Source organism: Pinus tabuliformis, chromosome 7 (genome assembly GCF_031772625.1).
Source record: "Pinus tabuliformis cultivar Carrire ecotype Pingquan chromosome 7, CPIR1, whole genome shotgun sequence".
NCBI classification, from domain to species: domain Eukaryota; kingdom Viridiplantae; phylum Streptophyta; class Pinopsida; order Pinales; family Pinaceae; genus Pinus; species Pinus tabuliformis.
In genome coordinates, this window is record NC_142293.1 from 773,039,513 (window position 1) to 773,053,570 (window position 14,058).

The 14,058-nt window shown below is 43.4% G+C and overlaps 1 protein-coding gene across 1 annotated transcript in view; it reads left to right on the top strand.

Moving 5' to 3' along the window:
• Positions 1–1,126: 1,126 nt before the first annotated feature.
• The window catches only part of LOC149249867 (DNA-binding enhancer protein-like protein), a 109,179-nt gene continuing 96,247 nt past the window's right edge, over positions 1,127–14,058 (top strand). Inside the window, exon 1 of the mRNA XM_089458809.1 lies at positions 1,127–1,392. Coding sequence (XP_089314935.1) covers positions 1,263–1,392 — 130 coding nt within the window. The 5' untranslated portion in view covers positions 1,127–1,262. The remainder of the gene's footprint in view (positions 1,393–14,058) is intronic.

Below are 14,058 nucleotides of genomic sequence, written 5' to 3' on the forward strand. Positions count from 1 at the left end.
TCACAGAAGTCTAAATTCATTAATAAAACTAATATACTTATTATAGTTTTTAAAAATATTTTTTCAATTTTATTTTAGAATAACTCTAATTTGAAAGTCCTCTTACACATGAGATTTCATTTTTCTTTTTTATTTTGAAGAAATAAGATGACAGCTAATAAGGCCAAGGGGAAAAAGCTGGAACTATGATAATTTGTTGTATATATATATAAATATAATTTTATTTAAGAAGAATTCTAATTTGAAAAGTCTTCTTATACATGTGATTTCCTTTTTACTTTTGATTATGAGTAAATAGGGTCACAACTAATAACCCCAAAGGGTTAAGGTAGGGACAACCAATAGAGTGAAAGAATGGTAGGGACAACCAATAGAGTGAAAAAATGAAGCTGCATAAGAAACAACATGCATGGAAACCATTATGCTTGATCTATCTATGGGTCAATAAAAAAGATAGGGTATATTATAGTTAAGACAATGTATTTGGAGAAAATAAGTCATGTGAAAGATTTAAACTATATTTTACAATAAATACAATAAAAAGTTTGTAATTAAAAAAAACAATTTAAACTTAAATTATTTGAATAATGAGTAAGAGCATGTGTTTCCTCTTAAGAGGTCACAGATTCAAAACCAGAGGGGTAGAGTATGTATGTCTTCGTAGACTTAGTAGTCAAATCGCTGCGCGGAGGTGGGTCCCTTGTCTCATAAACAAGGGAGTCTCATACACTAATTTGGTGTCTGGCTTAGCTGTGACCTTAAAAATAGATATTATTATCATTATTGTTAAAAATATATAAAAACAATATTTTAATAATAAGTAAAAATATGCATGACCAATTTTTAAAAATAAGTGAATAAATACATTTTTCAAAAAAATAAAAATAAAATCCTTCTCAATTTCTCAATTAACTAACCCTATACACTAAAATATCTATCTCTTATTAATATTAAAAATTATATAATTTATTTATTTATTTTTTCACTTTTTCAGCGTAAACTCACAGCCTTTATTTTGCTGCCCTAATTGGTTATTTGTTATTTACGAGCCAAGTTAGGATATATTTTATCACACTCGATTTAATAAAAAAAAAATAAATCCTTGTAGAGAATTTGATTCCAGATTAAAACTTTACTTTCTTTTTGTTGTGTCGAGATAAAGAGAGGTCCGTAACTCGAAAGACACTCACACGAAGAGGGAACGAAATATCACAGAGGCGGAGGCAAAACGCGCAGAGTCGAGTTGAATCTAGTGAGCGAAAATGGCAGCAGAAGAGTTGAATGAGGTTGCGCGAATGACATATTCCAAATATATGACGCAGCAGAACAAAGCTCTGGATTCTCTCACTGATCATGTCGAGGATAGACAGCTTAACTCCATGAGAGTTCACGATGGTTCGAACACCGCCCGCCTTACCTTATGATCGCATTTTGCTAATATAATTATTGTCTCAGCTTGTGCAGTTTAAGTGTTACATTTTGCACAAAGGTCTTTTTTCTGTATGCAAATTGTAATAATATATTATAAAGCAATAGCTCGGAAAAAGTAGACATGTTCTTCTAAGATGCTGCCACTGGGTATCTATTTTGGCAAAGGTAACCCAGCTTTGCAGCCACTCTAACCACATAAAACGGCACTCTTAAGCTTTAAACCAAGCTTGTTATTCCTATCAGGTCACGGAGACCAAACTTAGATCTCGTGTGAAATCAAGCAACCTTTTCATTAACACGAGTCTCAAGTGTAGACTTATTCCCTAATAATACTCGGTTTCAACCATATTAAGGTCGATGGCCATGGCATGGCCTCGTGAAACGGTGAACTAGAAGCAAAAGCATTGTAATGCCAAACAGGGAATATCTTATGTTAAATGATCATCCAAACAATTTAGTAGCAAGGTCACAGCCCCAAGAGAAGAGCTTGTTTTACAGGGCTACAGAGAGAGATAGAGAGGGGGAGAGCAATGTGCAGACTAGACCACATCAATTGCAGCATTCCCTTTTTCAGCTGCTTGAATCCATCTTTTTTCTAATGGGAAGGAGATGTCAAGCAGTGTAGAGACCGCATCAATAGCAGCATTCCCCTTTTCATTTGCTTGAATGCATCTTTTTTCTAGTGGAGAAAGGATGTGCTAAATATTCAGGCTTATACTGCTAATGATTCACTTGGAATATCGATTTGTCATTTATCACTATTATGGATGGTCTCATGTTTTGCTTCCTTTTTGTTGCTAGGCAATCTATCAAAGACAACTTGGAAATAACCTGAAGGTTATCTACCACTTAAAATAAAGAACCAAAACCATTATAGTGTTCTCTTACTTGACGGAAGGATGTGCTTTGCCCTCTTCGTATAACTCAAAAGTTGGGTTTTTACTATCTAGTCAATTAGAATGAGATTTATAAACTACGCGAAGTACCAAACTTTACTAACCATTCTGCCCCCAAAACCATATGGACACCTAATGGGAAATAAGTTTTAGAGGATACCGGAGGTAGCACCACCTACCGCCATCTCTTTGGTTACTGCAAAACAATGCAGTAAGCTCATTTCCAAAACCGGGAAATTTGTTTTCTTGATGATATGCCCTCAAGGAAAGAAGAATACGGTGGCCACGACCTCCAGACAGGGCCTCTCCGCACGACAATTACAGATGGAAAAGGTCGTGGAGGAGTACTCCCCCGCAAGGGTTCCTCTGCACTATCAGGTCAAGCACCCCATCGATCTGACCCCAGGTGTGCCACTGCCCAATGGACAAATCTATCGACGCTCTGTTCTGGAGAACGATGAAATCAAGAGGCAGATTCAGGATCCGCTACAGAAAGGTCACATCTGTTCGAGTTCATCACCCTGTGGGAGCCCGATTGTGTTGGTATAGAAGAAGGATGGGACTTGGAGACTCTGTATTGACTATCGAGCGCTCAACAAGATCACTATCCGTAATAGGTACTCGATCCCACGGATTGATGACCTCTTGGACCAACTGAAGGGGCCAAAATATTTCAGCAAGATCGATTTGAAGTCAGGATATCACCAGGTACCAATCGAACCCTCCGATGTGTGGAAGACTGCCTTCAAAGCCAAGGAGGGCTTTTTCAAATGGTTGGTTATGCTTTTCGGATTGACGAATGCTCCTGCAACCTTCATGAGGCTAATGGATGACATCTTGCAGCCATTCACCAACTCATTTGTAGTGGTATACTCGGATGACATCTTAATCTTCAGCGAGAGTTGGGAAGAGCACCTCCACCACATCCGACAGGTTCTCCAAACACTGCGGCAAGACAAGTTATGTGCCAATTTGGAGAAATGTACTTTTGGCATGACCCAGGTTCAGTATCTGGGATACATTATTGATGAACAGGGGGTGCATGTGGATCCAGCCAAGATCCAAGTCATTTGGGATTGGCCATCTCCAACCACTCTAACAGAGCTTCGCAGCTTTCTAGGTCTTGCCAACTTCTACCGTAGGTTCCTGGTGGGATTTTCTCATATCACTTGGCCCTTGAGTCAAGTCACCAAGGGAGGAGCGAAACCAAAATTCTTTTGGTCTGAATCTCAACAGAAGGCATTCATAAAGTTGAAAGATCGCCTCTGCACGACACCAGTGCTCACTTTACCAGACTTGCAACAACCAGTTGAGGTCGAGACAAATGCCCCTGACTATGCTATTGGGGCAGTCCTTACTCAACACGGGCATCCAGTGGCATATCATAGTGAGACACTTTCAGACACAGTTCGGAAGTATCCCACTTATGACAAAGAGATGTATTCCATTGTGCAGGCCTGCCGACAATGGAAGCATTACATTTTGGGGAAGGAAACGATCATCCACACAGAACACTGACCCCTGCAGGTCATACAGACCCAGGGGAAATTGTAGAATGATCGCCATCAGAAGTGATCCACATACCTGCAACAGTTCCATTTGAATATCAAGTATAAGAAGGGCAGCACCAATAATGTTGCAGATTGCCTTAGTCGACCATCGATCATGGCGTTAACCACCATGCTCAACTCTTGTGGGCACGAGACTTCTGATTGGCCACTTCTCTACGAAAGCGACCCAGAATTCAGCCACACATACCAGACACTCTTGGAGGGTCAGCATGTTCCAGATTTTCACCTCCTGGATGCTCTGTTATGCCACCTGGGTCACCTTTGTGTTCCTTCAAGCGAGCGTGCCAAGATGATTTGGGAAGCACACTACAGTCAGGCTGCTGGGCATTTCGGGGTCGAGAAAACGGTGGCAGTACTGCAGAAGTATTTCTATTGATCGAATCTTCGAGAAGATGTCGGGAAGTACATCAGATCATGCACCGCCTTTGCCATTGCCAAACTGACCATCAAGAAGTAAGGCCTTTATACCCTGCTGCCTACCCCTAGTCGACCTTGGGAATCCATCTCCATGGATTACATGTCAGGCCTTCCTTCCACTAAGCATGGAAACGACTGTGTTTTTGTGGTCGTCAATAGGTTCTTGAAGATGGCCATTATGGCGGCCTGCAAGAAGAATATCACTGCAGAAGCCACTGCTAAACTCTTCTTTGAACGAGTGTGGGTACACTTTGGGATCCCGCAATCTATCATCTCAGATCGGGATAGCATGTTCCTCAGTACATTTTGGTCCAGTCTCTGGTCGATGCTGGACACCAAACTCACTAAGTCCACAGCCTTCCATCCTCAAACTAATGGCTAGACAGAGGTTGTCAATAGGATGATTGTACACATTTTGCGCATGTATAACTCAAAGCATCCACGCACATGGGACGAGAGCCTCCCCTATGTTCAACACAGCTACAACTGGGCTCTCCACAGCTCGACTGGCCACAACCCTTTTCAGGTGGGTTTGGGATTCTAGCCATTATGTCCCATTGATGTGGCCATGCCATTTGCAGCTACTCACGCAGATTCGGCTCATGTCCAGTCTGAAACAGATAAGGCAACCAACTTCATTGAGCACATACAACATATTCGCCAGCAGGTCCATGACATTCTGGAGAATTCAAATGCCAAGTACAAGCAGCGACATGATCAACATCGGTTGCCACACAAGTTTCAGGTGGGCGACAAAGTTTGGTTGCATTTGCAAAAGGAACGCCTTACCAGAGCCTATCAGAAACTTAGACCACTCTGATATGGTCCTTACACCATTACCAAGGCTGTGGGAGACAATGCATTTGAGCTCAGCATTACCCCATTCCTTGGCCTGCACCCAGTGTTCAATGTGGACTGCCTTCGACCATACTTTCCACCATTACTAGACACATCCGACATTGTAGAACAACTCACACCCACAGAGTTAAATCCAGATTGCATAGAACAAGCTACAACTGATCGAATCATGGACACATAGATCAAGCACACTCGCCAGCAGAATATCCAACTGTATCGGGTTGTCAAAGCAGGTCAACTCCTTCACCAGGGCAAGTGGCTCACTAGGGACCAAGTTCAGTAGAAGTTTCCTCATCTCATGGAGGAACTCAACGCAACGGGGACCATTGCTTCCTAGGGGGGGGGGGAATGATCCAGGTGGATATTGGTGGTCACCTGCCAAGTCCATTTGGACCCCCACCATTGTTTCTTTCAGCTTTTCAATTTCCTTAATTGTAGCACAGTTTACTATTTTTAGCAGTTTTTCGGGTCTTGAACATCTGGAGCCGTTTTGAGGCCCTAAACGACGTTTTTTGAGAACTGGGAGCAACATGGGTCCATAGACCGATGTCTCTCTTCCCAAAGTTGTAGTTTTCAGATAGATCTTTCTAACGAGATATTGTACGCGTCAAACGGAGATCGTATGCCAAAGCTACGACCCGGGGAAGTTGATGTACCAATTTACTTAAATGGGGCCCACAGTTTGGCGTTTCATCTTCTAGGGTTAGGTTTTTGGATGTTGAGGGTTTTCCATTGTTTCTTAACAATAAATAGGCCTTCGAGCCTCATTGTAATACAGTGCAGAGGCATGTAGCGGCAACATCTCTTCTTAGAGATAAGCTACCATCGCCCTCGCTGGTCTATTTCCATTGCTGTTTGTAATATTTACATTAATGAAATGAAGTATTATTTCCACTGCATCTTTGTGTTTATGGTTATCTTTGTAATTTGTTGCGTTCCTGTTTAAATCCTGATCATTCCCGTCTGGAAGTTCTCGGTTCGACTCCTCTGAGTCTCTCTACTTCCCGTCTGGAAGTTCTCTTTTGGACTCCCTCTGAGTCCCGATTTCCCTCTTGGAAATCCTTCTGCCAACTGTCAAGTTGCTCCTCTCCGATCGTCTGTGCAATTGCAACACTGATCCAGATTCCTTGGCTAGAAATCCGCCTCGGCAACAACTCCTTCTACCTTGGTCTTGCCCTATTAGGTACTGTTCTAACCACAGTACCCCACCAACTTTGCTCCCGCAAACTGCCCATAGCTTCCTTCGCCCCAGCAACTGAAGGATTGAGCCTCTTGGCTCTGCACAACCTTGACACTGACAAAACAACTCCCTCATCCAACTGTGTCAGCCCTCCTGGGCTCTACCTCTGCGCTGGCCTCTCTCTGGCCCAGACTGATGACGCAGTCTCTCTGTGTCAACCCTTCCTCTGTCGCTTCTGCAAGGATTAGCTACTGTCACTCAGGACAACTGATCCTGCTGCAAATGCTCTGCTTAGCTGATGTCTTTAGCTCTCTTGTGATCTGCAACCACGCTCTGATACCATGTTGAATTTTCTAAGTCTATTCGTTAGAAAATTAATCTGTATTTTGCTGGTTTATTTCTTCTATTTGTAAATTCTGAACAAGTTATTTAAAACATTTAAATACCGAAATAAACACAGTACAGTCACAACATCTACAGATCATCAACTGAAGGAAAACAAGCACACAAGTGACACCGTTATTTTTGGACAAATGTCCCCGGAAAAACCCAATGCGAGAAAACCTGTGCAGCTATTTTGATGGTTTATTATTATGCAGTATTTCCTTGAGTACACTTGGGTGCCTCACTGGCTCACCCGACAGAGAAAAATACACGGCAGCAATACTTCTATATTCAGAAACAGGTACTCAGAAAACCTGTCGCACGAAACCCTCCCCGACACAACTGAAGCTCAGCGTTGGCCCTTCTAGCCTCTGCGTTAGCCTCCTGCTGACTTGCGTTAGCCCCCTGCTGACTTGCGTTAGCCCCAGGACCCTCTGCATCAGCCCTCTGAGGCACTGCGCAACCTCTGGGACCCTCAACGTTACTCCAACAGCCTCTGCATGGATGATGCAGTCCCTCTGGCCTCTGCACTGACTTTGCTGGGTTTTGCGTAGCCTGGATTGGCTGCTGCTTTCACTCTCTCTGCTTCTGCGCTAGTCTCTCAGTATTGTCTCTGCCTCTCTGCCTCGTACTCACTGCCCCTCGCTGCTGATCACTGATTCAACTTTGCTTAGCAACCATGCTCTAGCAAAATAAATGATTGATCACTTTGGTGTATTCTCCAACTGACCCTCAAGCCTCTTCTTATACTTTTCTTGCTGGTCCTTCAACGACTGAGACTAAATCTCTAATCAAAGGCTAAGATTAGATTTGGCTTGATCCATGACTTTTGGAACCTTCTAACCCAGTTTTATATTAATACCCATTAATATTTTTTTTCCTAAGTTTAGACTTAGGAACTCCATTAAAAATATTAATTATTTTAATATCTCCCAAACCGGATACAATCTGTTCAAACCATTTCCGGGTCTTGGAGATCTCATGTGCTTTAGCCTCTCCATCAATTTTCATGGCTAGAGCACATCCGATGCTACCCCAAATCAACAACATTCTCCAGCGATTTCTTCTGCATATCATGCAAGGGGACAACTGCTTTATGCACAGTGACCAACTCCTCATAAAGATTCATCATAGTGTCTCCCAATGCTTGAACTTCACCATATATGGCCCTTTGAAGCTCCTTCAAGTAAACCTGTGCGGGAGACAACTTCTGAATTTCTGCCTGGAGTTGTTCTATTTGTTGTCTCGCAGCCTCCAAGTCCTTTGCTTTCTGTTTATTTTCCGCCATCAAATACTCTGTATTTGCCTTTGAAGCTCCTGGAAAGGCCAAATTGGCTGCGACAATGGTTTGAGGATTTCTCCTAGTATCCATGACAATCACCCTTTCTGTATTCATGAAAGCAAGATGTGTGAGGTCATTGGGGAAATGCTTCTTTCTTGCCTGCACGATTTTTCGCTGAAGCTCATTGAAACTCAGGTTGCAAATATCCATGACCGGGCTATCATCTAAAGGAGGAATTTCCTCGTCATCACCTAGAGCTTACCCATCTGTAGGAGGAGGCGGAGACTAAGTGATGATTTGCTCTGTACTGGGCATAAGATTAACATCTTGGTTCTGCTGCTCTTGTTCTACCTCCATGTTTGAAGAACTATTAAATTTTTGTTAATTTCAGGTATGTTCTATGCTTGAGCAATTTATTTCAATTTTCACAGTTAGCTCAATATCTTTTCCAGATTAGCAATGACATCAGCATTAAAGTAAATTGCAGATAGAACATAAACATAGATCGTAGAAGACAAGCCAAGACAAGAGGACACAAGATGCGGCGCTAGCCAGGGACAAACCCTAATGTGGGGGAACCCTTGATCAATTCTTCTTATAAGTTCTTCAATAGTTCAACAGAGAGAGAGAGACATAGTACATTTACAATAGAAGTCAACACTTTGACTTATCTAAATAAGAGCATAAATCATCTCTAAGAAGGTGATACATGAGATAACTGAACACAGTTGAAGACATGCTGCTTCAACTGATTCTCCAAGGTGACTCCTTCACCTATCATTGTGCTGCACCTCGTCATCATGCTGCACCATGTTGCACCCATCATCACTATGCTGGACCTCATGACCATGCTGCACACATCATACTGCTGCATCTTATGCTGCCATTACTGTGCCATGTGCCATTGCTGTACCATGCTAGCCCCTATTGTCCCATGTGGCACACTGCTGTCCCACAGTTAGTCATCCATTGTTGCTCCTATGATTGCTTGTTGTCCCACTGTTTGCTGCACCAAGCACCATTGCCTAGCTGTCCCATTTATCTAGCTGCCAACATTGCTTGTTGTCCCACTGTTTGCTGCACTGTTGCTCTCTGGTTAGGGCATCACCTACAACCCTATTCCTTCACACAACTCAACAATCAGCCCTCCAAAAGACTGTGGTTTACCAAGGGAGTATGCCTCCACTCCTATCCTGCCATTGTCTGCTTGTTTGACCTCAAACGCAACACATAGATGGCCTCTAGCTGCTGGCTATGGCTTGCAGCCTAGCCCAACAGCTAGTTGTAGCTGCGACTCCCTTATACACCACCCAAACAACCCTTAAACAACACTGTTTTCTCCTCCAGATTTGCGGCCTTCCTTACCCAACAATCTGCACCCAAGATGGCTCTCAAACAAGCCTCAAAGCAGCTCGCTGTAACCTACAGCAACTCGGCCTCTCCACAGAAGTACCACATTGCTCTTTAAGCTCGCCCACGCTGTCCCTTTGGCCCTTCAAACTGCGGCTAAGACTCCTGCAATCCCTGCTCTAAATCTGCACTTGAAACAACCCCAAACAGATTTGTCTAACCCTTAAACTTACCTCAGAAATACGTTGTCCATACAACCGTTCCACGCTGTCTAGGGTAGCCTCCTAATCACGGTTCCAAGCCTCCTTCTCCACGCAGATTTTAGAGCTATATTTAGAGATATATTGCCACACATGGATGCATAGAGTTGTCAAAGGTTAGGGCTTGCTAGGACTGCGGCTAGAGCTGCTAAGACCTCTTCCATAGCTGCGTAGATCCTCCTTCCTAGGGCAACGTTAGGGCTTGTAGAGACTAGTCTAGGGCTTCATACTAGGGCTCCTTTACCTTCTGCGTTTTAGGGCTTCCTCTCTTAGATTTCTCTTACACTAAAACCCAGAACAAGTGGAGAGAAATCAAGGGTGAAGTGTATGTAAAATGACTCTCAAGTCATCTCCTTTTATACTAAAACATTGAGCACATGTGGGGTTTATTTGGTTGCTGGCCGACCTTGACGAATTGTCTATTGACACAAATAAATTCATAACTCCATGAATACTTATCGGAATTGGATGATCTTTAGATCAATCCTACAACTGTCGATAAGAGGGATCCAAGAAAAATATCAGCTGCCATAAATAAGATGCCCCACATGGAGTTTGGCCCTAGTGCCAATTTTAACACTCCCTCTCAATTAGCGAGATCTCCATCCGCTGATCCATCTTCCAGACTGTACTATCTCTGCCATTAGTGCCCTGCACTGCTGAACCATGAAGAAGAAGAATTAATCGAGAATGTCTCATACCATTCTCCACTGACCCGAAGTCAATTCCATATGAAGAGAGTCTATCATACCACTCTTACTGACCCGAAGTCAGTTTCATTGATCCAAAATCAATATCACAAGAGAGTGTCTCAAACCACTCATACTGGTCCTAGATCAATGGAGGTCATTCTAGCATAGGGAGTATGGTAGATACAACGATGCGTCCATTGATAGTATTACTATGGTCCCTAACCCCATTTCCTTACTCATTGGCCAGATGAGATGTACTTCCTATGAGTCCCAGGCTGTATGGGTAGGATGCCTCGATAGGAGAACCACTCATCCTATCCCTATGTCGCCAGCTGAGCCATTCACCCTGTACACAACGCGCCATTAGGGGAGGGTGAGTCGCCCTATGGTCGCTTGTTGCTCCAGGAAGTACCCCAAGCCCCCCGAAGCTCCTAGAGCTCATGCAGGACCCTCATAAGAAGGTCTCTCAACGACTCCAAGTTGTTTGGGAAAGTCACAAATTTGACCTTTCCCCAGGGCTTTGACAAAATGTCTGTGACCTATACATCAGTCTCAATGCGATGGAGCCTCCTCGCTCATCGACATACCATATCCCAGATAAGGTAGTATCTGAAGTCTATATGTTGGAGCAATCATAGAATACGAGATTCCTCAACAATTGAATCCCCCCTGGTTGACACCAAAGATCACGGTGGTATCCATCATGTGTACAAACAACTCACTGAAGAGCTTCCACAACCAGGCAGCTTCACACGAGATCATACTCATAGCTATGTATTCGGTCTCAGTGGTGCTTATAGCAACCGACTTCTGCTTCCTGCTCATCCAGGATATCGAGCAGAACCCAAAGAGAATCAACACTCAGAAGTGCTCTTGAGATCCTCCACACTGCCTGCCCAGTCAGCATTCGAATAATCAAGCAGCTTCATATTTTCAGCAGTGTATCTCAATCCATGGGAGATTGTTGCCTGAAGATATCTGAGAAGATTCTCGTCACCAATCTAGTGAGGCTCAACCATATATGAGCTCACCATGCTAACTGCAAAACATATATTCGGATGGGAGTTCACCAAGAACATCAATGCTAGTATGAGTTTGTGAAACTCAGAGGCATTTCCCAAATCAGGTCCGTTATCCCTATCACATAACTTCTGAAAGTTAAGCTCCATCGAGGTAGTCGCGGGCTTGCTGTTCACCATTCCAAATCCGGAATCCAACTCCCTCTTACTTTTGCAAATGAGAGGGTCTGCATCTGTCAGAAAGAGGTCGTCCTCAGAAGGCGCCGGTATGAGAGATCTATCATCCACAACCTTCGAGCACTGGTTTGGATTGGCTTCACTCCTAGTGAATCTCAGCTTCATCAGACAACTATCAATCCTCTCATACTAAGCCTGAGGTGTTTTGCTTTAAGCCATAGAGGGCTTTCTTTCACCTCCATACATGAGATTCCCGATCATGAATCTCAAACCACTCGGGTTGTTCCAAACCTATGGACTTGCTACATGAGGGGAATGGTACCCTTGTAAGATTTTTCTTCGGTACATCTTGGACATGTACCTTTATGCTCTTCTTGAATTCATGCATCCCTGTCATCATCTGACTCACATCGGGTAGGGTCCCATAATAAGTAGACCTCCGGTGCTATAGATGAGATGTGACAACTGACATGGTCCCCAGTGGACCATCCTGCAACTTGATACAAACTACCAACCCTGAACTGAAAAGCATCTTTGAAAATTCCATTTTCAAACATGTACCTTTCCATCGATGAATGGCACCCTGTAACCTTTGATTTTCATTGCCGAAATGGACACTAGGTTCTTCTAAGTTCTTGCAACCAAGTACATAAAAGAGATTCTTGTAAATGAATCGAGTTATCCTCATTCAATTGAGGGGTAACATTCCCTACACCCTTTTCGGTATAGGTGGCATCGACTCCAACTATAATCCCATGATTGTTTCCATCTCTACCAAATTAGAGAGAACACCCTTTTATTCGATGCAGTGCCTTGAAGCACTACAATCAATAAGCTAGATTCCTAAAGAGTCTGAAGGAGAGGGCCAATATAATATAACGCTTCTTTATCTTATCAGAGACAATATTTGATTCTTCATACCCGGAGTTCCTTGCTTTCTTTGAAGAGTCGACTATTTCCTTGATGACCTGCATTACCTGTCATTCCTCCGATCATTGAAGATGTCCCTGGATTGTTATCATCATCAAGTGATGTGTCCCTACCATTCGGACACTCCTTCGCATAATGGCTGAACTTATTGAAACCAAGGCATCTGTTGCCTTTCCTTCCACCTTTAGATTTGGACTTCCCATTGAAGTGATCTTTAGGTAGGCCATCAGAGGCTTCCGCCGCGCCATTCTGATAATGTTCTTTGCTTTGACTTCACCCTTGGTGAATTAGAAGAGGGATGAGGAATCCACTGATCCTATTGTCCTTTCCCAACTGTCTTCGGTGATTGCTCTTTCACTCTTGCTTGGCTTTGTCTTCACCTCAGCTTTGATACCATGTTAATTTTAGGTATGTTCTATGCTTAGAGCAATTTATTTCAATTTTCACAATTAGCTCAATATCTCTTCCAGATTAGCAATCACATTAGCGTTAAAGTAAATTGCAGATAGAACATAAACATAGATCGCAGAAGACAAGCCAATACAAGAGGACACAAGATGTGGCGCTAGCCAGGGACAAACCCCAATGTGGGGAAACCCTTGATCAATTCTTCTTATAAGTTCTTCAATAGTTCAGCAGAGAGAGAGAGAGAGATAGTACATTTACAACAGAAGTCAACACTTTGACTTATCTAAATAAGAGCATAGATCATCTCTAAGAAGATGATATATGAGATAGCTGAACTCAGTTGAAGACATCCTGTGTCAACTGATTTTCCAAGGTGACTCCTTCACCTATCATTGTGCTGCACCTCACCATGCTGCACTCATCATCACTATGCTGGACCTCATGACCATGCTGCACACATCATACTGCTGCACCTTATTCTGCCACTGCTGCCCCATGTGCCATTGCTGTACCATGCTAGCACAACTGTCCCATGTGCCATAGCTATACCATGCTAGCCACTGCTGTCCCACTGTTTGTCATCCATTGCTGCTCCTATGATTGCTTGTTGTCCCACTATTTGCCGCACCAAGCACCATTGCCTGACTGTCCCATTTATCTAGCTGCCAACATTGCTTGATGTCCCACTGTTTGCTGCACTGTTGCTCTCTAGTTAGGGCATCACCTACAACCCTATTCCTTCACACAACTCAGCAATCAGCCCTCCAAAAGACTGTGGTTTACCAAGTGAGTATGCCTCCACTCCTATGTTGCCTTTGTCTGCCTGTTTTACCTCAAACGTAGCACATAGATGGCCTCTAGCTGCTGGCTATGGCCTGTGGCCTAGCCCAGCAACTAGCTGTAGTTGTGGCTCCCTTATACACCACCCAAACAGCCCTTAAACAACACTGTTTTCTCCTCCAGATTTGCGGCCTTCCTTGCCCAACAATCTGCACCCAAGACGGCTCTCAAACAAACCTCAAAGCAGCCTGCTGTAACCTACAACTCGACCTCTCCACAGAAATACCACGCTGCTTTTTAAGCTCTCCCACGCTGTCCCTTTGGCCCTTCAAATTGCGGCTAAGACTCCTGCAATCCCTTCTCTAAATCTGCACTTGAAACAACCCCAAACAGATTTGTCTAACCCTTAAACTTACCTCAGAA